Source organism: Lolium perenne, chromosome 5 (assembly GCF_019359855.2).
Source record: "Lolium perenne isolate Kyuss_39 chromosome 5, Kyuss_2.0, whole genome shotgun sequence".
NCBI lineage: Eukaryota > Viridiplantae > Streptophyta > Magnoliopsida > Poales > Poaceae > Lolium > Lolium perenne.
Window position 1 is genome coordinate 1,194,903 of NC_067248.2, and position 26,749 is coordinate 1,221,651.

General features: G+C 44.3%; 2 protein-coding genes and 3 long non-coding RNA genes across 11 annotated transcripts in view; 3 read left to right on the forward strand and 2 right to left on the reverse strand.

The window, feature by feature from the left end:
• The window catches only part of LOC127319780 (cysteine-rich receptor-like protein kinase 44), a 115,875-nt gene extending 103,725 nt beyond the window's left edge, over positions 1–12,150 (forward strand). For all 4 annotated transcript variants that reach the window (XM_071819697.1, XM_051349761.2, XM_071819699.1 and 1 more), the window contains 2 exons: positions 11,712–11,780; positions 11,891–12,150. In XM_071819697.1, coding sequence (XP_071675798.1) covers positions 11,712–11,780; positions 11,891–11,939 — 118 coding nt within the window. In that variant the 3' untranslated portion in view covers positions 11,940–12,150. The remainder of the gene's footprint in view (positions 1–11,711; positions 11,781–11,890) is intronic.
• LOC127319786 (uncharacterized) lies at positions 9,050–10,551 on the reverse strand. The gene is made up of 3 exons (XR_007862681.2): positions 10,399–10,551; positions 9,948–10,140; positions 9,050–9,692 (listed from the first exon to the last, which is right to left on the reverse strand). It is a non-coding gene; the product is annotated as an uncharacterized lncRNA (long non-coding RNA).
• Positions 12,151–13,440: 1,290 nt separating the features above from the next.
• Positions 13,441–15,659, reverse strand: LOC127319785 (uncharacterized). Its single transcript, XR_007862680.2, has 4 exons — positions 14,686–15,659; positions 14,354–14,434; positions 13,834–14,264; positions 13,441–13,701 (listed from the first exon to the last, which is right to left on the reverse strand). It is a non-coding gene; the product is annotated as an uncharacterized lncRNA (long non-coding RNA).
• A 2,710-nt stretch (positions 15,660–18,369) lies between these two features.
• Positions 18,370–22,244, forward strand: LOC127319782 (cysteine-rich receptor-like protein kinase 40). Of its 2 annotated transcripts, XM_051349768.2 has the most exons (6): positions 18,370–18,548; positions 19,181–19,247; positions 20,004–20,133; positions 20,610–20,868; positions 20,970–21,201; positions 21,300–22,244. In XM_051349768.2, exons 3-6 carry the CDS (start codon positions 20,017–20,019, stop codon positions 21,418–21,420), a joined length of 729 nt encoding a protein of 242 aa, XP_051205728.1. In that variant the 5' UTR covers positions 18,370–18,548; positions 19,181–19,247; positions 20,004–20,016; the 3' UTR covers positions 21,421–22,244. The 2 variants fall into 2 exon arrangements, with proteins under 2 accessions (XP_051205728.1, XP_051205727.1); XM_051349767.2 differs by lacking the exon at positions 19,181–19,247 and having other exon boundaries at positions 18,376–18,548.
• Positions 22,245–22,650: 406 nt separating this feature from the next.
• On the forward strand, positions 22,651–25,386 carry LOC127319783 (uncharacterized). Of its 3 annotated transcripts, XR_011744493.1 has the most exons (6): positions 22,651–22,708; positions 22,906–22,985; positions 23,113–23,152; positions 23,234–23,362; positions 23,469–23,570; positions 23,679–25,386. It is a non-coding gene; the product is annotated as an uncharacterized lncRNA (long non-coding RNA). The 3 variants fall into 3 exon arrangements; XR_011744492.1 differs by having other exon boundaries at positions 22,662–22,708; positions 22,906–23,152; XR_011744491.1 differs by having other exon boundaries at positions 22,707–23,152.
• The last annotated feature ends 1,363 nt before the right edge of the window (positions 25,387–26,749 follow it).

The following is a 26,749-nucleotide window of genomic DNA, read 5'->3' on the forward strand; positions in this document are numbered from 1 at the left end:
AATAGGTGGCTGAGATTAGATCTGGGAGCTAAACCCAAAAAACGGAGACAGACGGCGACTAGCAACGTGAGGGTCGGACTGTCGACGTTGGTTGCGGCTCCGGCGATCTTTCAAAATATGAGAAGTAGAGGACGGTCGTCGGATCGTCACTGTGGTCACGATGGTGTTCTTGGCGGCATCTCCTCCTTCCCGAAACATTGGCTACGAGCGGATGGAGTTCGTGAACTCCGATGAAACTCCAGCGACGAATCACGGACGTTACCATGCTCTACAGATGGGGGGAAAATTAGGGTGACGTTGTACTGCAGGGAGAAGAGCTTAGTTCTAAAAGGCGAGCCATGGGCGCTCCGGATCAGTGCATACGTCAACCTTCGCTCACAAAACAACGGTGGCGGCGAGATCGATTCCGAGCTCTTGGAGTAGGGTTTCGAGATATTTTTAAAGGGCAAATCGTACGAGGATGTGTGCAAAAGGGAGTAAGAAACGGGGTGGAATATAAGATAAAAACGCGGAAAAACGAGTCGGTAACGAAGTCTTGTTCGTCCTGGACGATTGCGGGCCTCAGCTGTCAGCATACTATGGGCCATGCTCGGTCGGCCACTCGGCCTATACGCGCGCGTCGTTGTCGTGGCTGGGCCGGCTAGTTGACCCGGCCGGCCCTTTTTTAGTTCTTTTTTCCCTTTTCTTATTTTAATTTCTCTTGTACAATCTAATTTAGGACCCCGATTTGACTGGAATAATTTTTTTGAAAATTTTCAAAATCCTAAATACTATTTTATGACATTCTGATACTACTTCTCTGTCCAAAGCAAATACTCAAAATAATTATTGTAGGCTATGCCTAATAGCTTTTGGAAATTTTGAATTGACTATTGATTTCTTCACAATGATTTTCAAAATATGCATGAATGCTTGATGCATTACCCAAACCTAAAATCTGGGATGTTACATATGGCAAAGACGATATGTAGAAGGCACATGAAAGACCGAGGTCTATCAAGAACTTCCGGTGAATAAGATATTATCAAAATCTAATCTATTTAGAGCTAATTAAACTAAAGCAATAAATAAACTTGCAAGAACTATCCCAAATAAGAACAAAATAAAGCATGCAAGTAAGTAAAGTGCTAGAACCGAAAGACATCAGACGTATCCCTAAGCTCAAGTCTATGGCGCTAATCTATGTCTTTGTTCGTGAGGCTTAGGGATGTAGGACCTGTTTGGTTGGTGTCCTGGCGATCGTGCCTAGCAAAAGAAGGTGCCTGGCACCCAGCCTGGTAATTTTGTGTTTGCTACCTGGTGTGGCAAGCCTGGGCTACGGATGTTTGGTTACTGCCCTGGCTTGATCCATTATTAAATAGTTTTTTGTCATTGTCATGCGCCTATCAAGATATGTAAGCCTCGATGATATGGACATGTTAGAGCCAGCCTGCTGCCCAGGCTACACAACTCGTTCGCCTGGTTCAGGCTAAGTGTTCTTCCTGGGTCAAATTTCAGGCTAAGCAAGGTTCAGAATCACCATCCCAAGCTAGCGTGTGTTTGTTCAGTACAGAAACCAAACACTCTGTAGGCACTTCTCAGGGAGGCTCCAGGCCAGGCACAATGTATCCAGGATGCCAACCAAACACACTCGTCATATCAAACTCACTAAGACATTACCTTCTTCTCTTTAAGCTATGTTCATGAAGAACATGCCCTGTCATCATGGTGGATCTTGAGGTGTTTCTCAAACCTTCACAGACTTCATAAGGAGGATCCACAAGATGGAAACTCCAAATCAACCCCTAGACAACTATGAGATGCCTAATATCTAGGTAAACACGGGGCATGATCTCTAGGATTAATTTATTTCTTGCTTGATGCTCAATTAATGCTCAATCACATTCAAAAATGGTTCCTCTCTTATATGGTACTTGAGAAAATGAGACGACTTCAAAAGAATTGTTAGAGTGTAGAATAAATACGTCAAAGTCCAATCCGAACACACTAGGTTTAATTCAACAATGGCATATAGGTGGCCAAAATAAATGAGTCACTGGTCAACAAGATTAATCCATTGAACGCATTGTCTTACAAACCGGTCACACTAGACTCTGATTCAAATGTTGGATCTTTGAAGCCTTCATATGCAGAGCAGAAATGCTTAATCAAAATCGATGCCACATGACAATTAATTATATATGAATCTAATGGCTAATACATCACATCTCTAACTAATTACAACAAAATTCATTGGTATAATTATCTACTCAACCAAAAATTGGTATAACAAATGCAATATGCACTTCACAAAAAACATCAGCAAGTAAAGTCAGCAAAGATTAGTTGAAAATGGAACTACAACTACATAGAATCATGAAAACATACATACCCTTAAACCTTATAATCAACAATAACTCATGGGATATACTCCCTTCAGATTCCTATGTGTGGATGATTTGGACATCGGTGGAGCCTCTAAAACTCAACTTTCACCACTAGTTTCTCCCGCTGTATATTTATAAGCCCAACAAACCATATATATGCAACGGATATTTATTCCAAATATTGAAAGGCAACAATCTTCTGAAAGGATAACATTTTCTATGTCCAAAACAAAGACTTTTACAAAACTCGAGAGAGTCCTTTTTAATATGGGATAGGCAACGCAAACTATTTTTGTACACTGAAAAAACGAACTTTTAGATTTCTGTTATGAGGTTTGAATTTTTTTCTATATTTAACATACATGGAATGATTATGTTTTCTTACATTTATGTGTTATACTAGTTGCTGAGGCACCACAAATGTTGACAAGTTGTTATATAGTTATGGAATGACTAACCGGGTTAGTTGTGGAATGATTATGTAAACACTCTTGTGCTATATATACTTCTACATTTGAGTATCCATATGTGTCGCTCATGATATTGCTAGGTCATTATGATGGCAATGTCTCTATTTGGAACCACCAGAACCAGGTATGTAATATCATCCTTCTGTCGTTCCCAGCTCAATGTGCAATGCATGTCAAAAGTATTATATAACGTATATCATTCATTCTAAATTGAATTACTCAAAGAAACAAAGAATGGTACTAACACTAGTAGAAACCGAGGCATTGGCACCGGTTTGTAAGTCCCATTTGCACCGGTTGTCCAACCGGTGCAAAGGAATCGGGACTAAAGCCCGAACCGGTGCTAAAGGGGTTCCACGTGGCCCGGGTCATGTGCTGCGCCTGGAGGACCCTTTAGCACCGGTTTGAGCCACGAACCGGTGCTAAAGGTCTGGTAGAATTTCCGCTAGAAATGTTGAAAACAAAATTGAAATTTTTTTGAATTTATTTTTCAGATTTTTTTTTAATTTCTCTATTTTCGGATATTTGAATTGTTTGACAATTTCCACTCTAATCTCTAATCACCCATATTCTCATATCAAAGTACATACCCCCAAGACTGCGCTCGCAACTCCTTGATAATAGTATGCTATGAACTGTATTAACCCTTAGACTTTGATAACACATGATTTTATTTTTTGAATTCCAAATAATTTTAAAAATAAACAACAATGATTAAGTAATAATAAGCAACAATGAATTTCAAATAATATTTATACATAATTCAATTATTAATTAAAACCTCGAAATATTTCAAAAAACAATAAAAAAAATTCAAAATTCAAAAAATCCAAAAAAATGTGAAACATTCAAAATAATTAAAAACTGAAATAAGCAACAAAAGACATTCTAAATTTTCAAAAAAAAAAATTCTTTTTTTGGACAAAATCTAAAATCTCCCTGCTTCCATATTTCCCTTTGGAATTTTGAGAAGCAAGATTTTGTGGACACAGCCTACGGCGGCTGAAATCAGATGTAACTTTTTGTGTACATAGTTTTTTATATATTACACATTTTTTTGAGTCCGTACTCATCAAAACTCAAATTTTCCCTAAAAGTTGGTTGCGTGAGGTACATGCATGTCAAAGGATTTTGAAATTTGAAGTTTTTATCATTTATGGTTTTTAGACGTATTTTCTGGGGGTGGGGTAGGCATGAGAGGAAAAAATGGGTGTCAACCTTTTAGTCCGGGTTCGTGGCTCAAACCGGTGCAAATGGTCACCCTTGTCACCGGTTCGTGGCACCAACCGGGACTAAAGGTCACTAGGTTTTAGTCCCGGTTTGAGCCACAAACCGGTGCAAAGGGGGACCTTTAGCACCGGTTTGAGCCACGAACCGGTGCTAAAGGGTTCGCGCCTGCCACGTGGCTCAAACCGGTGCTAAAGGTGCCTTACGAACCGGTGCTAAAGCCATGTGGGTTCCCTGCGACGTCCTAGCCGCTCGAACCGGTGCTAAAGCACCCTTTAGTCTAGGTTCGTAGCCCAACCGGTGCTAAAGCTCCGGGCAGCTCCAAACATAAGCCATGTTTTCTACTAGTGTAATGACCTAAGTTAAACGTTTATTATTACCTAACTAGAGTTTCCGAGGTCGGTTACGCAATGGGACGCCCTCTCCACCTCTAGATTGGGTCGATTTGGGTCGTTAACTGTTATGTGAGGCATATCATGTTGACTCATCATGCCATGCATGTTGTTGGCATGAATGCGAAGATGACCATTTATTGCCACATGAGGTGGGACGAATATGGTGCGACACTGAATGAAAGTAGAGCAGTATGGGATGCTTCCTGCTTCCAGAATGACTTCCAGAAATATTGGGCTACCGAGATGTTGTAAACCGTTAGAAGGATTAATGGAAGTGAGATATTCGATGAGAAGAATGAACACACTCTAGTGAAAATACAAGATCTTTGACCAAGAAATATTTCCGTGTGTTTGTGCCATACCCTTGCTCAACACGGTGGCTCAAAGCTCATCTTTCATAATAAAAATGATGAGATCGGCCAGCAGTTGGACTCGTCATCGCCACCGCACTGCACGTGTGATGAACCTTTCTTGAAGGATTTACCTAAGAGTTGTGTATATTTCGTTTGCTTCCGTCACTGGTCATATGGTTTGAGATAGGTTGGTGAATTTACCATCATGATGCGGACAACCGCATGTTTTTTTGCCCACTTGTTCGGCATCGTCACCTGAATTTTTGAATAATGAATATGCTTGGGGTACATCAGTGGGTGGTGAATTTGTCTTTCTAGAGGAAAAAACTGTGTGAACTCACATAAAATATTCTACTTGGAATACTAGAAATAAATAAAAATAAGCGGAATCCTATTAATGCAAGATATTTAAAGTAGCAGCGTGGCTGGGGCCCTAATTTTCATTAAGATAGAAGGAAAAAATGTTCATTGCGGCAATAACACAGCAACCTAGATGCCACATGCAAATTACTCCCAATATTACCCACACTAGACACAAAAGTAGTGCGCAACACCCCCGATCTAGGTGATAGGGTTATAGGAAACCGACACCCAAATACTAGCTGAACCATGGGAATATTGTAAGAATAAGTCGGGGGATCACATGTAGTGCAAGAGATCCGCAGAACATGTCGAGGTACGTGGCGAGGTTAGAGTCATTGAATTTTGCACCCAGATCCATGAGGCCAAGAATTGTGCCCCTCCGTGAGATTACCCCTTTCCGCTCGCATTGTTCCAAGCGAGAGACCTAGAGCGACCAAGGGGAGACCATGCCCCAACCCTAAACTCCCCCTTGCGTAGAGGACGACCTATTGCCTATTGCGGCCACCGGCAGCGACGTGTCGCCCCTTCTGCCACTGGCTTTGTAGCCCCTCCATCCATAGGGCTAGGACATTCATCTCTCTTGGTGGACATGGGGATCATGTGGTAGCAACACGGCGCGTCGGCAGTGAGATATGGCCACAGGGTGACGCCTTGGTTGCTGATCTATCGAGCCGCTGGTGGTGCGGTGTCCCGATGGTATGCTTGGATCTACGGGCTTGCTAGAGTGGCTGGGAATATATGGTGGTCCTTTGGCCCTACCCGGGTGGTCGTAGGCACCGACATGTGCGTGTTACTGTAGTGGAGGACCGTGGCGACGTCATGCAATCGGCGAGACGGAAGCTAGGTGGCCGGGAGAAGGGTATGGTGTTGGTTGTTGCTATGGATCATGACGGTTTGCAGGTGAACTGCGGTGTCTATAGCACTACAATGCGGCGGCGGTGCTACTTGTCCTTATCTAAACCTGACAGGGGCCTAACCTAGGCATGATCTTGGCTCTGCATGCTGCATCTGATCGGGGATTGCCTTTGGCGGTAGAGGGCGGTTGATCTTCTCCCACTTGCTGATCCGTCGATGGCTGCGGGATGCATTACACCTTTTCTGATTACTTGCTACCTGGACCCGAGCTTGGAGGGCTTGGAGCCATAGCCACCCTACCATTTCTACTCTATCACCCTTATGGTACTATCATTCCCGCGATGGGCGCTGGATGTCGGGGCGGTGACCTCGGAAGGTGGATTGTTGGGCATCTCTATGGCGAGCAACATGGCCATCGTGGTGGCCATTTTCTTTGGTTATTTAGATGGCGAGGAGCAGGATTTGAGGGATCCTGCGGTGGATGGCGTGTCGGCAATAGTTACCCTCACATAGGAATCTGGAGCCCGGGCTCGGGGACAGTAGTTGGTCCAAAATACCGGCGTGCGAAGGTTTTTCTGGGCGAAAGCTCAACATTTTGATGCTAATGGTGGCAATGCCTACGGTGTCGTAACCTTCTTGCGTGCATCATTGTGGGTACGTTCATCGGTCTAGGGCTCCGGGTGAGAACCCTTGACCATCATCATTACCCTCTTCGGGCATCAATTGGAGGTCTGATTTCCCTCGGTATCGTTCTGGTGTCTTCGGTGGCAAGTCTTTCTACTTCTCATACTTTTTATTTTATATTTGATATATGTTGTGTAGGAGGGTCTTCTCATCACCTTGTACTGGTACGGCCGTGTGTGATTTTATTTATAAAACAAGGAGAAAGCCTCGTTAGAGGAGGTCTATGAGGCCACAAACCCTACATCGTAATGTACCGCCGCCAGGTTGGCGTCGTATAGGCAGGTTCTCACCCTGGCGAGTGGTCATGAAGAACGTTAAACTTTGACTTCTTTTTTCTCACTTTCCACACCTGCATGATTCACAAGCAGTCGTGCCAACACCTGAGCAGTGAACTGGTCTAGGAACTCTCCCGTAGCGATGGGCAGGAGGAGGCCATGCTGTCTCCATGACCACCATGTCATCAACGCTGACACAAGCACTGGGCCATCCAGCTCGGAACTTATCAACGCAGAGCGTGGTGGGACAAAGCATCCATCTGCATGCGAACTTAGACTAGCCCCAATGGGAGTATCATAAGTAGTATCATACATGACATGTTGGCAAAAATCTGATGTGGTACACCAATTAATGAGGTGAGAGATGAGAGTGGTATCATAATATGATACCGTATCATAGCACGTAAAACTAAAAAATTTAATGGCAAATACATCATGTACACACATTTGCATTGAGATTCTACAAAACATTAAATATAATCAAACTACGATACTATCTTATGATACTATACAACGTGGAGGTGGTATCATAAACTAGTATCATGTGCATGATACTAGTGTATGATACTTCCCATTGTGACTAGTCTTAGACATGGGAAGGCTCCTCAGGGATCAACAACAAAATCGTGACCGGGCTGGGCAGTGGAGGGGTAATATCGTCAGAGATGACTGGCGAGGTGAGCAGAGATGGAAGAGCCAGTGCGCGATGGATGAGAGAATGGAGTGGTGAACACGTTCCAAACTTCCGGCAGCTGGGACGAGTAGTTACAAAAGGGGGTGGCGCAAAATGAGTACAATACAAACCTAAGTACAACTATTCCAACAAATTATCAACAGTTTTTCCAGCTGTGTTGACACAAGAAGAGCAAATATTGGAAAAAAATCTGTCCAAAAGATTACGAGAGAAATCGATTTGATTGTATCATTACCATATTAGTTGATAGTCTCATTCTTTGAAAATATATTTCTCTTTACCAAGTTCTGGAACTTTTCAGAAGTTTCACTACAGATCACTCATTGCCAACTGAATCGTAGTAAATTCTCCTCGGACCATCAATTGATCGATTGTCAACCATCTTTTGATTTCTGCATTGTGCTATTTTAAAGTGAGTAAATATCAAAGACAAAAGGAATGCAAGAGTGGTCCTTAGACCCATGTACCAGGAAGTAACTTGATTCAATTACCTGGGATGATTCAAATAATCAGTTTCCATCAAAGAAACTTGTGGCTTATGTAACACCTACAAATAAAAAAGAAGCACCAAACATCTCCCAGCAAATAGAAAAATAGCACCACCGATCAATCATACAGATGAAGTGAGTATCCTCTCAGAGTGACCATGAATATTGCAAATATCATCAAATTATGCAGCTCAAAATTTGGCAGTACATCCGAAAGCAATATTTAAAGACACATGTGAGACTATTTTAGTGCCATGTTGGAGGCTTGGAGCAAGGAATTATATGATACTCCAAATGCATAACCAGATCCCCAAGATAAACGGCCCCTGAGAGTTTGGTATGCCCGACAAAGAAAATAACCTATCTTGCTAATTTGCGTGTATGACTATTAATCTCTTACATATGAAGTATTTTCCCCAAATTTCAAAGCTTAACTATGTATACGAACTCGTGTAGAAATGGAGATAGAAGATCAACCAAGTAGTAATAAATATCAATTCATTGAACTGGTACAGAGAGAGAGAGAGAGAGTAGCAGTGATACTTGTCCAGGAAACTCCAACGGCAATTCCATATGCTACAAAATGATCCTCTCTCTGCGCTATTGCGTTGATCTTGAGAGCACAAGCATCATGGTGGCCGGCAGGTTTTCCTCTTGCACGTGCACAACATCTCTCTCAAAGTCTCACCCAACCCTGCAATCGTAGACTTCCCCTCCGAGCGACTCGAACATCTCCCATGTGCGCCTCTACAACACCTGAAATATATAAGTTGTGATTGGTTTTTTACCTCTCATCATGGCCGGACGGGCGGTTTCGATTTCCACGAAGGCATATATGGAGCGCCACGAAAGCGCAGGTGTGAGGTGTCCGCACCCGCCATAGCAAACAAAAAAGAAATCAGTAAGGATAGCAATTGATAAGACTGGAAGACATATTGAGGCGAGATTACATATGGGCAACCGGGAGGGATGGAGCACACACCATATAAAGAGGAATATAGCAAAAAAAATATTGAGGAGTAGCAAATAAGGCGGCTACATGCAGAGTAACGTGCCTATGTTCGAGCAACAATAATGGAAGGAAGGCGGCCTGGCTTCCGCCTAATTACTCCCGGTTACTTCGCAGTGAAGGGCAGAGAAGGGGGCGAACAGAATTAAGCTGGGCCTGCGCCATTCAGTCATCCAAGAGGGCCGATCGGCAGGAAAACATGCTGGCTGACCAACAACCCATCGGCAATCGGCCCGGCTCATAAGAAAACTCTCAGGTCAATCTTCAGAGAAGCAGCCCACTGATGGGTGGTCTGGCTGAGGTGGATGGGTTGCGCCATAATAGTCCAGTCTGATGTGACTAGATGATCTAGGATGCTCACAAATACGATCGGATGGCTGCGGACGACAAATCAACATGAAGGGTGCTAGCTAGGTAAATTTTAGTGTTTCTTAATGAGCCCAAACGATAGATTCAATAAGTTCAACATTGATATTACTGTATTGTATTGCAAATTTCTTTGCTAGTTACTCCCTCCTTCCCAATTTAGGATGCATATTAGGTTTGGTCAAAGTCAAACTTTATAAAGTTGGTGCAACTATATATGAAAATATATCAATTTTTATAATTCCAAATGCGTATAATATTAAATATATTTCATGATGATTCTAATAAGATTGAGATAATGTTGTAGATGTTGCTATAATTTTCTATATATTTAATCAAAGTTTATAGAGTTTGACTTTCACAAAAACAAATATGCATCCTAATTTGGGACAGAAGGAGTACCAACTAACTACCGACATCAGCATCACCACTTAAGAAGTTGCTATAATTAATGTAGAGAAGCAAAGATCTATAATAAACAAAACTAACAAGTCAGCACTGAATCCCAGTCCAAATATTAAAGATAATTATACCTTGCACCGGTTATGGCCATGAACTGCTGCACCTTGTCATGGCTTCCTCTTCCCAGATAATGCTGCAATCAATAAGATGAGAAAAATAAAAGTAATCAAACAAAGTTCCACAAGCTATGTTGCCAAGATACTGTGGTGTCATGGCGATTCAACCAATATCTTTACGGCAGAAAGACTATCTTTATGCTTATAAAGAGCTTGTTAGGTACAATCTGGTAGAAAACGACTACAATTCCTGTCAATACTTGCTTAAACATCAGTACAGTCAGGGGAAATCATCTATGCAGATGGAGAAAATGGCAAATTTTAGAAGTGCGTACCTGATACTTGTGGCACCTATTGGCAGCGACACCACAATTGCTCTTGGCAAGAATATATTGCCAAAACAAATTATCATGGCAGTTTGATTTGGAACTAAAATGATAGGAGCCAACTCTTGACCAACATCATGTCCAGTACTTCTCTTCGTCCCAAATACCCGATCAACAAAAAACTGGTGAATAAAATATAGATTAGAACAGTGGAAGAGGACATGTACCGAACTGATTAAGCATTTTTCATTTTTATGTAGACAAGAGTGATGGCAATCCACCTCAATAGTGATGGGGTGTTTCCGCGACTGTTCTATGTTGGGGCAGCTAAATTCATTGAGCCGCTGCAAGTATTTGTGGCCGGTGATAGTGTAGGATTTATCCACGTTTATTCTTACAAAAAAAGTGGAGAAGCTGGAGTATTTTAGGGGTCACGCGGAAGACGTCAGCTCACTGGCGGTTCACCCCAGTGAGCCATTAGTGCTCTCTGCATCCCATGACAAGCTGATCAAACTTTGGAACTGGGGGGTTGGATGGCAGTGCATGCGGACATTCCAAGGACACTCGGGCCCTGTGTATCAAGTCAAGTTCAACCCGCAGACTGCCGAAAACACTTTTGCTAGTCGCTCACCTGACTCCACGATGAAGGTTCATTAATTAGTTGGTGTAGATTTTTTTTTTAGTATAAGAGCAGTTTCCATATCAATTTCCCTAATAATTTCGTACTGATGCTTGAGATTGACAGATGTGGAACATGGATTCTCCTACTCCTGTCGCCTCATTCGAGTGCGATCAAGGATTTGCTCGTGGTCTTGATTATTTCTGCCCGGGCGGGGCTTTGCAGTATTTGGTTACATACACTGAGTATGCGGGGATTGCACAGGTATGACATCTTCAATATTTTTTTATAGCAACACATGCAGAGCTCACGGAAAAAGAAGCAAAATGTAGTACTACTAATGATGCATGTGTAAATTATTTTGTTGTGCCGCCTCAAGCTCCATGTTTTTGCTAGATCTGGGATTTGCAATCAAATACATGTATTAAACATATCAACGGACTCCAAGAATATGGCTGCAATATTGCTGTGGTTGAAGGCCCCTCAGGTCGTCCGATTCTGCTTACAGTGTCAGAGGACCACACTGTTGCTTTTTGTGATTCAACAACTCACAGGTACCATTTTTATTACCCTACGCTAGCCAACATTTTTCACTCCGGCAAACATTGCAACTGCATTTCCCATTCCTTCATAATGACGCCATGCATCAAAGGTAAAAATAAGTGGCAGCGGTGGATGAATACCTTGGTTTACAATTTGGCAGGTATGGGAACAGGGTTAACTTTAATTTGGGATATGTCCGGGGCTTCGCATACATTGCCATGACAAAAAGGTAAGCCAAGCTCCTACAAATCTTGTAGTTATTACTCACATAATTTAATTTTGTAGATTCCAGTAGTATCTCTCTTTCTCTCTCTCTAACTGGAGCTCATATGTGTGTAGCATTGCCGTCCTATGTGACAAGGGAATTGCAATCATGGAAATCGATTGATCTTCCACAAAGATCCAGCATCTAGCGAGGTGACAGCGGTGGCTTTTGACGTTTAGTCGAAACGGTAGACTGTATGATGAGAATCTTGGTTGGTATTGGTGGGTCGTTTTGTATCAGTCACCATGTACATTTTTGCAGCGGCGCATTGTAATTTTAGCGGATACCATCATCATCGAAATAAAGGATCCAACAAATGTTAATTACCAACAAATTGGTGCGACGTGTCGTGAAACAGATAGAGAACATGCATGTATCTGCTCTCGTCGTCCTTGTTTCTACCCCGACGCGACGGTCGCAAAAGGCGAACGGAATTACGGAAACACTGCCCAACCGTAATCTGTGACTTATCATAGGCATTGTGTTTGTGTTCTCCTGCCACGAAACGAATTCCCGGGAGGGTTTGGATTGGAGCCCTCCCTTCCGAGCTATTGGCTGCAACATAGTTGAACAGAAACGGTGGCTAAACGTACATGTTCAAACGTGCGTGCAAGAAAGAGTCCATGCTTCTCTGCAATGAAACACTGCCCGAGGGCGATTGTGAGTTTGTGACGTATCATACGCATTGTGTTCTCCCACGAAACGAGGATTATTCCCGGTAGGGTTTGGATTGGAGCTCTTTGCTGCCTGACTCCGTGCACCTCGGCCTCTAACCACGGCGTTCAGCATAGTTTCAAAGTACATCAGCATGCATGCGCGGTTGTGTACACGGGTAGGACACTGATTTGTTGTTTCTGTGCATGAAATAGGGGTGGCACTAGCGCATCCTCCCTAGTGGCACTGGCGCATGAAATAGGGGTGACAACCGTATGCGCGGTTGTGTACACGGGAAAATCGCTTCATGACCACATTATTTCTTCAGATTCCTCATGTAAGAGCATCTCTACTCGCCCTCTCAAAGGCCTCCTATACGCTTTTGGGGGGCGTCAGCGGCAAAAAACTTGCCCAACCGTGGCTTCTAAAATAGTTTTTCGTCCGGCGCAGCCCAACTTTCCATCCGGCGTCCCCAGGCAGAACCTAGTAGAAAGGGAGGCTAGCGGGGGCGCCGGACGGCTGGAAAATCGCCGCGGGCCAGCCTTGGCAGCGAGACGCGCCTACATCTTCCCCGCCTATATCTTCCCGCCAGTTCCGCCAGTTCCCGCCTACGTCTTCCCACCTTTCCACCGCTTCCCGCCATTGCTGCCGCTATATAAAGGCGGGAAGTGGTGGAAGGGCCACATCTCATCCTAGTTTTACAGATTTCTCCCACACATCTCACCAATGGCGTCCGGTGATCTTGCCCTCACGCACGCGGAGGTGGAGGTGCTCAGCGCCTCAAAAAAAGGAGAGATAGGATCAAATGGAACGTTCAAAAGACCATACGGATGAGAAGAAAACGAATGTAATCACCTTGAAAAAGTTCATCTAATTCATTGTTCCCCTTTAAAAATATATGGCAATTATCTCAGGAAATTTTAATCATTTTTATAATGTAAGTATGCATGATCGAAGTGTCTGTACCATATTGTTTAACAAGAATAAATGTCATTTCCAGATGGTTTAATAACATCGCATATTCTCATGCTACTTTTGCAGACTTGTGCTTGAAACACTAACTCTAGTGCCACCTGCCATTTCTATTTTCCATAAACTACATCTATGGTGTCTTGAGATCGTTCAAAACCACGGAGATAGCATTCCGGCATGGAGCACCCATCACTCCACCGCCTGGGTGTGCACCGCTGCCACAGCGGTACAATCCCTTCAAGGGGTTCTATAATCTGACCTGTAATGCACAAAGCGAAAAAAAAGGATAGTCATGATCACAAAGGCATGAGTTCTGAACCTTGGAAGGAAACATTTCCATGTACAAGAAGCGCCAAAACAACAACTTAATATGTATGTCTCCCCGACATACCATCCCTTGGCAGGCCTCACTATGAAGAGAGAGTCCAAGCCCATTGCGCCGTTAAAGATGTTGCCTCCTCGGAAATATGAATATAGTCTCTGCTTAGCTAAGTTTTCAAACTGATAGAAAGGAAGAATACAGGATAGTATCTGGTCTGCACGACTTACAAAAGACAATGTACACACAGTACGGAGAGAGTGATTACCTGTTAAGCCAAACTCCCTTTCAAGATCAGGTGTGGTCAACATATCACGGATGAGCTAAAGCCCGGTGCATTCTCATCGATTAATGAGAAGCACCTTTCAGCAAATGATTTCTTAAAATTGGTGTCAATCAGAATGGTCAATGATTGGTAGGTGGCCCCAAATTCAGACAAATAACTTCCTTCGTAGATAGTGACTGATCACAATGCCCAAGGGCTAAGGGTATCATCATCTATTCTGTTCAGGCATGGGTAAACAATATTTACGGGGCAAAGATTAAATGTACAGTGCATCATTAGATCAAAATGTAAGAAGGGTCAACTTACTCTTAACAGTAGAATCCTGCCAACTGCCTTCTGAAAGTTTTTAGGGTGTGTACTGAACAAAAAGATTTATAAGATGCTGACCTATTCGAAGAATAAAGTGAAACAGGGAATTTGAGTCAGTCCATAACTCCACGTGAAGCACACAATATGTGAGATCAAAACACTAAAAACATCCAAAATAACCTTGATGCATGAACTCAAAGTTGTAAATATAGTGTATATGGAGCAGGTTCCATGTACATTTGTTGCTCCTTTGTGATATTGAAATTAAATATGCCATAATAGTAAATTTACACAACTGGAACTATGTGAAGCAAAAGAAAATGGCCTACCTGGAGGAGAGATAATCTTATCTAAGACTGAAGGAATCGTCATTTCTATTAAAACCCTTGTGGATGACACAGCGCCTGTAGCTTCCTTGTAAGCTACATCGATTTCCTCAATGCTGAAGAGCAAGTAAAGTTCCATACAGAAATGTAACAAGAATTAATACTGAAAAGGTGATTGCAGAACTCTACAAGCTTTTTCCTAAGGCTAGTCTACAACTCAGGCATCTCATATCATACTTTTAGCATGGCCATGCTATTTACTATCCTAAGTTACTAGCAAAAATATAGCTACTTCACCCTATAGATGTAAGTTAACAAATTGGAGTATCAAGTTGGCATGACAAGCAAGGAACAATAAATACAACAGAATTTGCTACTGAAGAGTGAATTAGGAGATCATTTTCCTTGCCCTACTTTACATGAACAGGACAGAGATTTAAAAAAACAGTGTCTCACGGATTTTTGCTTGTCCACAGTTATGCAGAAGAAAGATAAACACAGTTGAATAAAATATATGCACAAGTAGGAAATGTTCCCTAACTTAAGTACTTTTCAGATCCAATGTGTTCTGGGAGACCTTCACGGATGATGTTTGTGCAACAGTGAAACTGTGGCAGACTATCAGGTATCAATAGCAATAGTTATCTATGTTGTTGCCTGTTCCCCAGAGAACATACTTAGCAATCAATATTAGAAGTTAGTTATTGAAAGTCAATGTGTGCCATAGATAGCTTTGCACGTAAGAATTTTCATTTGCTATTTAGCATTGCTATGAATAGTCTGTTTCCCACAATCATGACTTCTTGTTACTTGAGAAAACTTTGGCATCAAAGCTAATGTACACAAGGATAATGGATAAAGTATACAAGAAAATAAACAAGGTTATCAGCACATAGTGCATGCACACAAATATGTAAGAATACTGCACACCACCAATGTAGTTCCTCTGTTTCAATATGCTTGTAACTAAGTACTTATAGAGCGAACGAAACATAAATTCCGGCTGCGACGGGAAAAAACGCTTCGCTCGGGTCGTCCCCCGCGGGCGACGACCGGGCGAACCCTAGCTCCCCTCGCCTCCACACCCCCTCCTCCCTCCTCCTCCGCCGCCGCCGGCGAGGGCCGCCGGGCTAAGCCCGCGTGGTGCCGGCGGCGGCGGGACCTCCCTTACCCGCTCGCGTTGCGGCTCTGCGCGGGGCCGTAGCGGACGGCGGCGGTGCTCCTAGGGGCTCTTCGAGCTCGGTCCAGCGGCGGCGGTACGGCAGGTCGACGGCGGCTCGTGGCGGAGGGGTGGGCGGACGCGGCGTGCGGCGAAGGGCAGCGGCGGAAGGCAGCGGCGGAGGGGAGATGCTGGTGGCGGCACCGCTCAGGTTGGGGCCAGGCGGGCCCCGATCTGGGCCGGACGGGCCTCGTCCTGGACCAGGAGGGTCTGGATGTGGCCAACGCCGGCAGAGCCCCTCCCATGCTGCACCATTGCTGGTTTCGGATCTGGGCCAGGTGGGCCCGGTTCCGGCGGCCCTTGGCAGCGCGGCCCGCGGAGTTCCTCCTACGTCGGAGAAGATGGAGGCGTTGCTCTGGCTGCTGTTCGGTGGCGAGTTTGGAGATGCCGACAAATCGGCCGGCTTGACCGGCGGCGTGGTGGCGTCAGTAACGGCGCGGCTATGTCCCCGGGCGTCGTGGCGGGGGTGCTTCTTTGCGGTGGTGTGCGGTCTCGGCCGGGCCGTCTTGCGAAGAGTGAGGTCGCGGCGACGCCGTTCATGGCTTATGGCTAGCACATGGCGGCTCGGTGGTGGCTTGGGTAGGTCTGGCATGAAGCTGCAGCTGGATGGCGGTGGCAGCCTAGGCGCAGCAGCGCGGCGGCTTGGCTAAGGGGCTTGATCGTGGCCTGGCAGGCGGCCGGGCCTGATCTAGGCCTCCTCGGCCATGCTACTGCGTCCGGACGGCGTGCTCCTCTGGTGGCGGAGGGTGGATCCCCTCCCCTAGGTTGCCACTTGCTTTGACGGTTGCATGCTATGGTGCCGTCATACCCTGCCCGTTTCGTGTTGCGGTGTGCTGTTCAAGCCATGGGCTCAAGTTCGTGGGGATGCCGGGGCGGCGGCCTCGGAAGGTGGACTGCGCGGGTGGCTCTACGGCGAGCAACGTGGCAGTGGTGGTGGTCTCTCTCTTCGGTCATGGGGGTGGCGAGGAGCAGACGATGGGGGATCCTGGTGTTGGCGGCGCTTCGGCTTTGGCAACTCCCAGATCATGTTTCGGAAGCCTGACTTGGGGACAAGGGCGGCTTAGTTTCGGGTGCGGTGTGCGGATGCTTCCGGGTGAAAACTTAGCGCCTCGGCGCCAACGGCGGCGATGCCTGCGGGTGTCGTTACCCTCTTGGGGGCGTTGTTGTGGGTATTCGCCCCGTGGTATGGCTCCGGGTGAAAACCTTAGACCTCGCGGTCTCGACGGCGGCGGCGCGCTGCGTCGTTACCCTCTTGGGGGCGTCGTTGTGGAGTCCCGACTCGACTTGGTTTCGTGAATCTGTCTCCGGTGGCAAGTTTAGGTTTTCTGTGTTCTTTTTTGTTTTATCTTTGATCTGCTTTGTAAGAGGTTCTCCTCTCCACCTTGTATCGGTTCGGCTGTTGCGGCTTTATCTATAAAGCGGGGCGAAAGCCTATTTCGAGGAGGAGTACTTATAGAGCTATAGTCTACTGTCTTGATACCTGGAGAAACTCCTCTAGAAGAGTATTGGCAGACAAAGATCCTTCAAAAGAAATCATTGGAGAACTTGCCGATCTTCGAGTGGTTCTGCTCCGCCTCCAGGCCAAGAAGCAGGTACCTGCCGTCGATGCACGGCGTGAACGACGAGGGACTCAGTGGCAGGAGCTTCAGCCCATGCCTCTCCAGCTCTAGCTCCCTGAATCATCAGCAGCAGACAACAGTAGCATCAATTCTTCAGTACATAGGAGCGACAGAACAGCGCATTCATACAAAGTTGCAGAATGCAAATCTGAAGGAAATGGAGGGCGTGGTCGTAGAAAGGGGACGGCGATGGCTTACCGGCTGAGGGCGGGACGGAGGAGGCTGAGCAGGTACCTGCAGTGGGAGAAGCGGAAGCCGGGGAGAAGGCATTTTTTTTTTTTTGAACAAGGGGGAGAAGGCATGAATCGGACACGGCGGCGCCTCCCAGGATGCCCCGCCGCGCGAGGGCGTTGGCGACAAGAATCTTTCGGGACGGATTTGGGTTTCAGTTTCAGTTTCAGTTCAGTTCAGGGTAGACAGTAATTCCAGCTGGCGCTACTAGGAAGACGGATTTTGGAAGTACGTGTGTCTCCTCTGGTATTTGCCTGAACAAGATGCCTGCCAGACGAGACTGAATAAGATTTCCAGTTCTCAGCCCTCCCCAAAATTGACTGATTGATTGGTCAACCATTGCTGATCGGGTTCCCAGCAGAGAAGGGACACCTCACTGACTGATTGATTGACAAAGTTGTGACTGATTGTTTCATCCGCAAGATTACAAAGAGTGCAAGTGTAAAGAAGGCGTCCTTCAACATCTATCACAAGAAAAATACATCAAGTGGCACGGTGACACCTCACTAGATGAAAGGAACTCTTAACCTAACCTGCACTGGGATAGATCGGGACACGCCCAAGTACGCTGTACAGCTGGGAGTATGCCGCGCAGTAGGCGGCCGGTGCAAATAAACTTTTTAATAGTCAACTACTATATATGTGTTAATTAATCCCGTTCTGCTTCTGCACCTCAACAACTGGCCGTGTCACAACGCTCGGTTCCTTCTTAGCCCAAGACCGAGATAGTGCGTGCTCATTCGGTTCCCAAGGGCGTTGACGAGCCATTGCTTCATGCTGCAGCCCTCGATCTTCAGGTTCACTCTCTTGACATCGATCTCCTCCGAGCTGTTTAGATCCGTGATTCTTTGATCTTCCAAGATTCTTTACTTCGCGCTACTAATATATTCTTTTTATCGAAAAAAAAAGATTCTTTAGTTTTTCAAGCAAATAGGCCGGGAGGTTTTTTCCGGATTTCTGTGGGAGCACACAACTGTCTCCGGCGAGTTGTTAGATCTGGCCTTGTGTCGCATAGTTGTGTGAGACTATCTGAACGTCGTTTTGTTTCTGGACTAAGAGACTGGGGTGCACCTTGTCGTGCCACCTCGCCGGTCATTTGCAGTCCAAATTTTGACATGCACGATGCCATTCTGCTGTTGAATTGTATAGAGTAGAGGCACGGTATCAGCTGTTTGATACTTTGATCTTTAAGTGCGATCTAGCGAGGTCTATCTGGAAGGCTTGGGCGCCGCTGCGATGCAAGGTTGTGGCGTGGCTGTTCATCCGGGGGAGGGTTTGGACAGCTGATCGCCTTGCAAAGCGTGAGCTACCCCACAACGACAGTTGCGTCTTTTACAATTCGGCCGAGATGGATTCGAACCATCTTTGTATGGGATGCGCAGTTATAAATATAATATGGAGTTCTGTTCTGATGTGGGCTGACATGCAGAAAGTTATCCCTACGATTGATCTCCCTCTCCGTATCTGGTGGGAACAGGCTTCTTCAAGACTACAAGGTACAAACAAGAAGAGATTGAACACCCTAGTTATGTTGACAACTTGGAGTATCTGGCGCGAGAGGAACAAGAGGGTTTTTGACAATATATACAGACCCATTCAGTCAGTTATAGATCAGACTAAAACAGATGCAAAATTCTGGGCTGTTGCAAGCAAGGGCCGTTTTGTATTGCCAGCAGGTTGATTGAGGGGTGGTCTTTCTGTTGTAGCTACACCTCTTAGTGCAGGTTGTTGGTCGCCTGATTTTTATTTCAAGATTTGGTTGAGGTCGTTTTAATCCTTTTGTAACTTCTCATGTACTTTGCCACTTTGTTGGCTTTCTCTTCTTCTTAATATACACATGCAGTTCTCCTGCATGGTTCAAAAAAAATATATATTAGTATACATTTTCTGCCCCGATTACATTTTGTGAAAAAACACTACCAGTTTGGCAAGCTATGTTCAACTCCTTCCTTGCCGCTATTTGTGTTCCGAGCCAATCTTCACCACTTAATCTCCTTGCATGCAGTTGTGCAACCTGGGTTGTTGGATAGTGGTTGATTGCCCTGGACTGATAAGTACCACCCCCTCCGATCCATAATAAGTTTCGGGGCATTAGTTCAAATTTAGTGCCAAATTTGCCACTTTCTATTTGATCTTCTATCTTAAGTTTCTCCAAGCTCAACTTTCACCGGTCTAGTGCCTCCACTTGCTTCTGCGTGTATCTGCATTTAGCCATTTTTTTAGGTAACATCTTTCTTTTCATTTATTACCAGAGAAGGCAGTAACATGGACAACGCGGTGGGGCATCCCAAGCTTATGTCGCTCCATTTATTAGAAGAAATTACAGCTGGTTTCTCTAAGAACCGGAAACTTGGAGGGGGTGCGTATGGAGATGTTTACCTGGTATGATTTAAGACATTACATATCATTTAATACTTTTATACACAATATCCTATAGTTAGATAAGGCATTTCCACGTGCATGTAAGTTGATTGATTGACTCTCGCACTTCATGTATACATTGAACAACTTATTATTTACTCCATTATTAATTTTGTCTACACTTTTGTGGTTTATGTTAGAATTAGTGCCGAATATGTGTATTGGGATATAAGTTGAAATTGGAATATATATGCAGAGGGTTAGATGTTGTAGTCGAAAGCAATTACGCCGAGCCTCTATATAAAAAACACAGAAGATCATGATGTGGCTCCGATGGTCTCGGTAGGCTATGTTTTCAGTTATACAAGGATTTTGTACATGGGGAGGAGATATGTATCGGGTCGATTACATCATGCATATACTCTTTTCTGCTTTATACATGTTACATGTTTCACTAAAAGTAGAAAATTAAAACATGCATGTGAGATGTTCAATAGGGAGAGCATAAAGATGGAGTGAAGATTGCTGTGAAGGAGCTTAAAGACGTTTTAGACCTTGACGATGAGCAATTTGAAAAGGAGTATCGCAACCTTGAAATTCTAGAGCACAAAAATGTTGTCCGGTTAGTTGGCTCTTGCAATGAAACCAAGGGAGAATATGTACCTCACAAGGGAAGGATGGTATTTGCTGAGAAGGCTAGGAGGATGCTTTGCTTCGAGTATATGTGCAACGGAAGCCTTGAGAATTTTATTTATGGTATGATACGTGGTGCTCTACTTGTATTAGGAGGTAGTAAGTTAATAATTAATTAATTTAACCGCCACAAACTTGTGGATGCTCTTTGTTTGTTGATGCAGATGAATCTAATGCATGCAGTTGGCATACACACTATGCGATAATTAAGGGGATATGTGAGGGCTTGGAATACCTTCATGAGAAACTAAAACCTGATCCTATGTATCATTTAGATTTAAAACCAGCCAATGTACTGTTGGACGAGAACATGTCACCAAAAATCGCAGATTTCGGCGTGTCAAGGCTGTTCTTAGAAGAAAAAACAAGAAAGACAAACAGTGCTCTAGGAACACTGTAAGCCAATATTTTCATGTGAACTTACATTTTCTGTATGATAAAGGCTGCATTGTCCAATTAGTATAACACATTAACATATATGGTTTCTCATGCAGTGGGTACATACCACCAGAGTACATAAACGAAGGTTTGATCTCAATTAAGTTTGATATATTCAGTTTGGGTGTCCTGATCATAACTACTATATTAAAGGTGAACAACTTCCTTTTTTCTTAGAATTTTGAGCTTCTTTTAAATTTATAGTGGTAGGATGGCTTGATATCTGCATGGGTTTTCTTGTGTACAGTTTGGGGTTGTGTAGCATTTTGAGGAAATTTTAATTACCTGCTGCCGGCCTGCCGTTCCTGGACTTTAGAGCAAGTATAATAAGTCCTAGTCAGCTGGCTCTAAGGATTAAAATAGTATATTGTTGCTTAGTTGGAAGAGAGAGAGGATGAGAGAGAGGGAGAGTGGGCTCTTATGCAAGAGACAGCTCTAGCACGTGCTCCTAGGCACTTTGTGAGAGTGAAAGTTGGGCCACACATTGATAAAGTACTACACTTTTATAGCTCACTATTGTATATGTTGGCTCTAAATTGGCTATAGATGACATGTCACTTGGCTTATAGCCAGCAACTGCCTACACTATTGGAATTGCTCTTAGTAGTGGGCTGCCTTGGTATTGTGATCGTATCTATGACCTTGCTAGATGGTGGTGGGGCTTCCTAGAGAATTTTATGCCCACCGTTTTGTTTTGTCAGTCAGTTTGTGCCTCACCGCTTCTAGCCAATATTTTCTCCCCTCCACGTTAAAAAAAAATCTCTCCTCCTCCCCATCCTTCCCGAGGTCGCCGCAGCGGAGCCTCCGCCAACTGCCACGCCATCGACACACCCTTTTTTCCGGCAGCTTCATGGGCGCCCGCGACGGCACGCTCGCCATCCTCGCCGGCAGGGACGAGGCCGTGGTGGCCTGGCTCGCGCCGCTCTTCTCGCATCTCGGCAGGCCTACATGGGCACTCCCGGCAGCGGGCAGAGCAGCAAGATCGCCAACCAGATGGCTGTCGCCGGTGCGGTGGTCGGCCTCGGCGAGTCTCTGCGCGGCAGTTCCTAGGCACGATCTCCAAGGGCGCGGCGGGGTCGCGCAGCCGCGACTTCGTGTTAGAGGCGTCGTGCGGTACATCATCAAGAACCTCGGCATGGCGCTGGAGATAGGGGACAGCCAAGAGGAGGTCAATGTGCGCCATGAGGAGCAGCTCCGATGGAGCCCGGACGCCTCCATGTGCTCCATGTGGGAATTTCTCTCCCCCCCTTTCTATTTCAACTCATATCCATGGAGAAGTCACAGAAATCCCAATCCCCTGAAGAAACTAATCCTCCAAACTGAATCCAAGGTATTTTTCCCTTAGTTTGCTCTTTACAGTAGAGTTCACAAAGGATTGGATTGAGTTTTATATCTGCAGCTGATGATGTCACTGCATTTTTTTAGGTGTTGTGGCTGATTGAATTCACCATTGTCACATCTGCTGGTATGTACGAGATGCATTTGCTTTTAGTAAACCAACACAATTAGCTCCTTTTAGCATTGCCCCTAAACATCTCTAGAAGGGTTGGTAGTGCAGGTCTGAAATTACTATTTGCAAATACCACTGATTTTTGCAGTATCTACATCTATCCCAATTGGCTTCTTATTATTCTTTCTGTCTATCATCCATTTCACTTTCAGCTGGTAACGAAGATGACGCTGAGGTGTTGTTTCTGGTTCATTAGATTTCTTCATCTGTGTAGGCACAAGTACTCCAAAAGGTTTGAAATATGATATTTTCCCCTGCAAACTTTTGTGTTCGCTTTTCATGTTGATGCCAACAAATGATATTTAGGAATCATTTTATTTATTGTGTAATGAAAGTGATTTAGAGGAGAAAAATGACAGGGATACATTCTCACAGAAAACACTGAATCGGCAGAAGTTGGTGAGTTCTTATTGTTTGTCTTCTATACTATATACCACGGGTTCTCAGTACTGAGCGATTTTTTCATGTGGTCTGTTCCAGCATGGTAGAAACTGAAACTCTCAACTACATGGTGAAGCCAATAAGGCAATCCAGCTCAAAAGCGAGGCACAGAAATCTGAGAAAAGAGGCAAGAACCGATTTTGTGTGTTCTTAGCTCACATGCAAGAGGTATCAGATCCTGAATCTTGAAAGAACTGGCACAAATTTTTATTTTTAGATGCTGAATTTGTCCATCACTTTGGTCTAACAAGATTATTATAATATTTGGATGCAGATTGTGCTCCTGGAAAGCCACCTCGATGATCGACGCGCTGGATGAAGCATTGCGTCATAATCCTGCTCCAGATTCTCTATAGAAAGAGAGCCACTCCTCAAGGTGATATTTTGTACATGAACAAAAATACATGAATAGTATATATATTCATTAGACGAAACTGAAGTTTTTTCAGCCCACTGATCAACTGAACGACATGACACTACACAGGAAACTATTTCAGCAAGCTCCTACAATGCTATCTTCATGCGGTGCTGCTGCTTTTTCTTGCGCGCGTTGTGTGGCAGCTACTCTCTCTTTGTGTATGTGCTGCAGCATATAGCTGCAGATGGTGTTCCCTCCCTCTAGCACATGTGTTGTTTTTTGTTCCTCTCTCATACACATGGCTGGTATTGCTGCTCCTCTCTCCCTGATGTACATAAATTTGTGCATGCAAAACTGTTCGATCATATATCTATGAAGCCTAAAATAGTTCACCTGGGGCTTCTATTGCAGTTTATCAATGGTGATCCTGTTTATACTGTTCTTTTGCTTGGTTCTCTGATTTATAAATACTTTCTGTTTCCATCTTTCTCCATTTAGTATGACATGAACTCTAATTTTTTATTGGTTTTCTCGGTTGATTATTGGTAGGAAGGGTTTGAAGCAAAACAATGGACATGTAATGTTTAGGTCTTTTATAGCGCATGCTCCACTTTTGTGTTGTTTGCAAAAGTGATAATAAGAACCCATTGATGATTGACTTTGCCTTCTCTTTTTTTACAATACTTGCAACTGTTGTTTGGGGCTTTGGGGAGTTGGTGGAGATAGCTAACGGTCTGGTCCTAGATTGCTGCATACTTGGATTTTGATAGCTGGAGATTAAATATTTTCTTATCTACTCTAATGTTCAGGTGAAATTTAATGTGTGTAGTTTTTTTTGTTCATGCCAGCGTTTTTCACGCCGTAGCACCTTGGACAGAGAAGTAGTTTTTTTATGGTTCCCTGGAGATCTTATGTTTCTTATGTAAATTGAATTAGTTAGATTGAATTTCCACCATATTATTTTGTTGTCATGATAACGGCAATGTTTGCTAGACATCGCATGTTAATAGACACATGACAAATTTATAGGGTGAAGTTTTGCAATTATAGGAATTTTCTAGCAGAGAGATTCATGAGCCGTGCGGCATTTATCTTGGTTCTTATGTACTGATGTTTGAAGTTTACTTATGGTACTGGAAAGAGAAATACAATACTGCATTTTTCAAACGACTGATCATGTAGGTATCTATAGCAATGAATTAAGGGAATCTGTTTTTGTATTTTATTCATCAGAAGTGGGAGTCAGTTATGATGATAAAATAAATCAATTCCTAAGTCCTAGCTATTCCTTCTCTAGGAATTTGAGAAGCTTTCTACATATTGGTGGTGAAATCCAGGCTGCTACATTTCATCTGGGACATGGAATAGCTCCCAAAGGAAGTCGCCGGAATAGAGGAGGAGATTTAATTTTGAGGTATAGGTTCTGTTGATTTAATTCAAACTTTGCACACAGACTTGAAATCTTGCTTGCTACCATTTTTGACAGTGCCCGCATCAAGCCAAAGACATATTTGTCTTCACCATTTCGTTTGAGTAGAACAAAGTTCTTACCATATCAAGCTATGCTCTGTTTATATGGTATCCATGTCCCTGAAGAACTAGATCTTGATTTGCAGCAGATATTCCCATCGCCGGGCATGCCCAGAAGAATGAAGCTTCAATTTATTCATACTGGTTCATTATTTAGGTCGTGCAGATCCATTGTTAGGACACCACACGCTTGACCAACTTATCTGAATTGCTTCCCGCCTGTACCATGTTTAGTATGACCAATGTAACACTGTATTTCAATTGAGTTATACGCGCCTGTACTATGTTTAGTATCACCAATGTATCATCGTATTTCAATTCAATTCTACGTGTGTATGGTGCTGCACCCAATTTATATGCTCATTTGTGATGAAAATACATCGATTATATGTCCTGTTGCGTCTCTTTTTTTTCCTTTGATTGTTATTGTTCATGGACAGACCTGGTCATATGATTTATGGACCAGGGGATGGCATTTCATTGCAGTGTCAGAAATAGTGTTCCTCAGCTGCTAACGTTTGTCTTGGTTTCAATATATAGACGTTCTACAGCGTGGTGTTAGGCTCTGGATCGAGCTGGAGAATGTGAATGATGTGTTGTCGTTGAAGTTTGAAGGAGTACGCCGTAAGTTTGAGCTCTTGAAGTTTTGTTCTGTAGAAATCAACAGCCAATCGCTTTCGGAGCTACCATCTCTCTCAAGCCTCAAGGAAGTTGTACTTCCAGGTCTGTGCTCTAAGTCTACATTGGCCTTAGCTTATTGTGCAGAGAGAATGGAACTGTGTTTAATCAACTGAAGATAGAACTCAAAGTGCAATGATTTTCTCTCTCTAATTGAAAAGGACAAAATCCAAGCTAGCTGGACTAACTAGATAGCAGTAGTAGCACATACGAAAAATCGTTTTCAGTGACCCAAGAGAGAAGAACGTACCGATTACTCGATTTTTCGATAAAGGTCGCTTTATTACTCGAAGTATCAATCATTACACGATTAGTTGCATATCGGATTTGATGTGCTCCTGGGTACTCAAGGTCCGCCGGAAGTACTTCCCGCCAACCGGTTTCCTTCCTTCTCTCGGTGGCGCCTCCATCTTGCCCCTCGGTAATACGCCTGTTCACACCGCCGCTGCCGGTGCTAAGGGCCGAGTGGCAGGACCTGAACCACCGCCACGGCTCCACATATACACTTCACAACACCCCCACTCACGTGTGACGGGAGAAGAGAAAGTCAACACGTGAAAGAAGAAGAGCACACCCAAACAGGGCATCAGCGGTGGCTAAAGAGGGGGCACCAGCAATTTTTAGGCCTAATTGCGAAAACCAGGATTTGAACTCGAGACCTGGGGCTCTGATACCATGTTAAGCTTCATGCACTAGCCACTTGAACCAAAAGTCCGAACTGATGGAAAAGGGCTAGGCAATCCACATCTACACTTCACAACACGCACCCCGTCGTCCCGCGCCCGGCCGCCGCCGCTGCCTCTTTGCCTCTCTACACGTGTTGACTCTCTTCTCCCGTCACACCCGAGTGGGGGTGTTGTGAAGTGTACAAGTAGATTGCCTAGCCCTTTCCATCAGTTCGGACTTTTGGTTCAAGTGGCTAGTGCATGAAGCTTAACATGGTATCAGAGCCCCAGGTCTCAAGTTCAAATCCTGGCTTTCACATGGTT

Bases quoted from the DNA above. Each gene is read 5' to 3' on its own strand.
- LOC127319782 (XM_051349767.2), top strand. From the start codon at position 18,526: ATGCTGCAGCCCTCGATCTTCAG. The intron at 18,549-20,003 runs GTTCACTCTCTT...ATTTATTACCAG, and splicing joins CTGCAGCCCTCGATCTTCAG to AGAAGGCAGTAACATGGACA. The intron at 20,134-20,609 runs GTATGATTTAAG...GATGTTCAATAG, and splicing joins CGTATGGAGATGTTTACCTG to GGAGAGCATAAAGATGGAGT.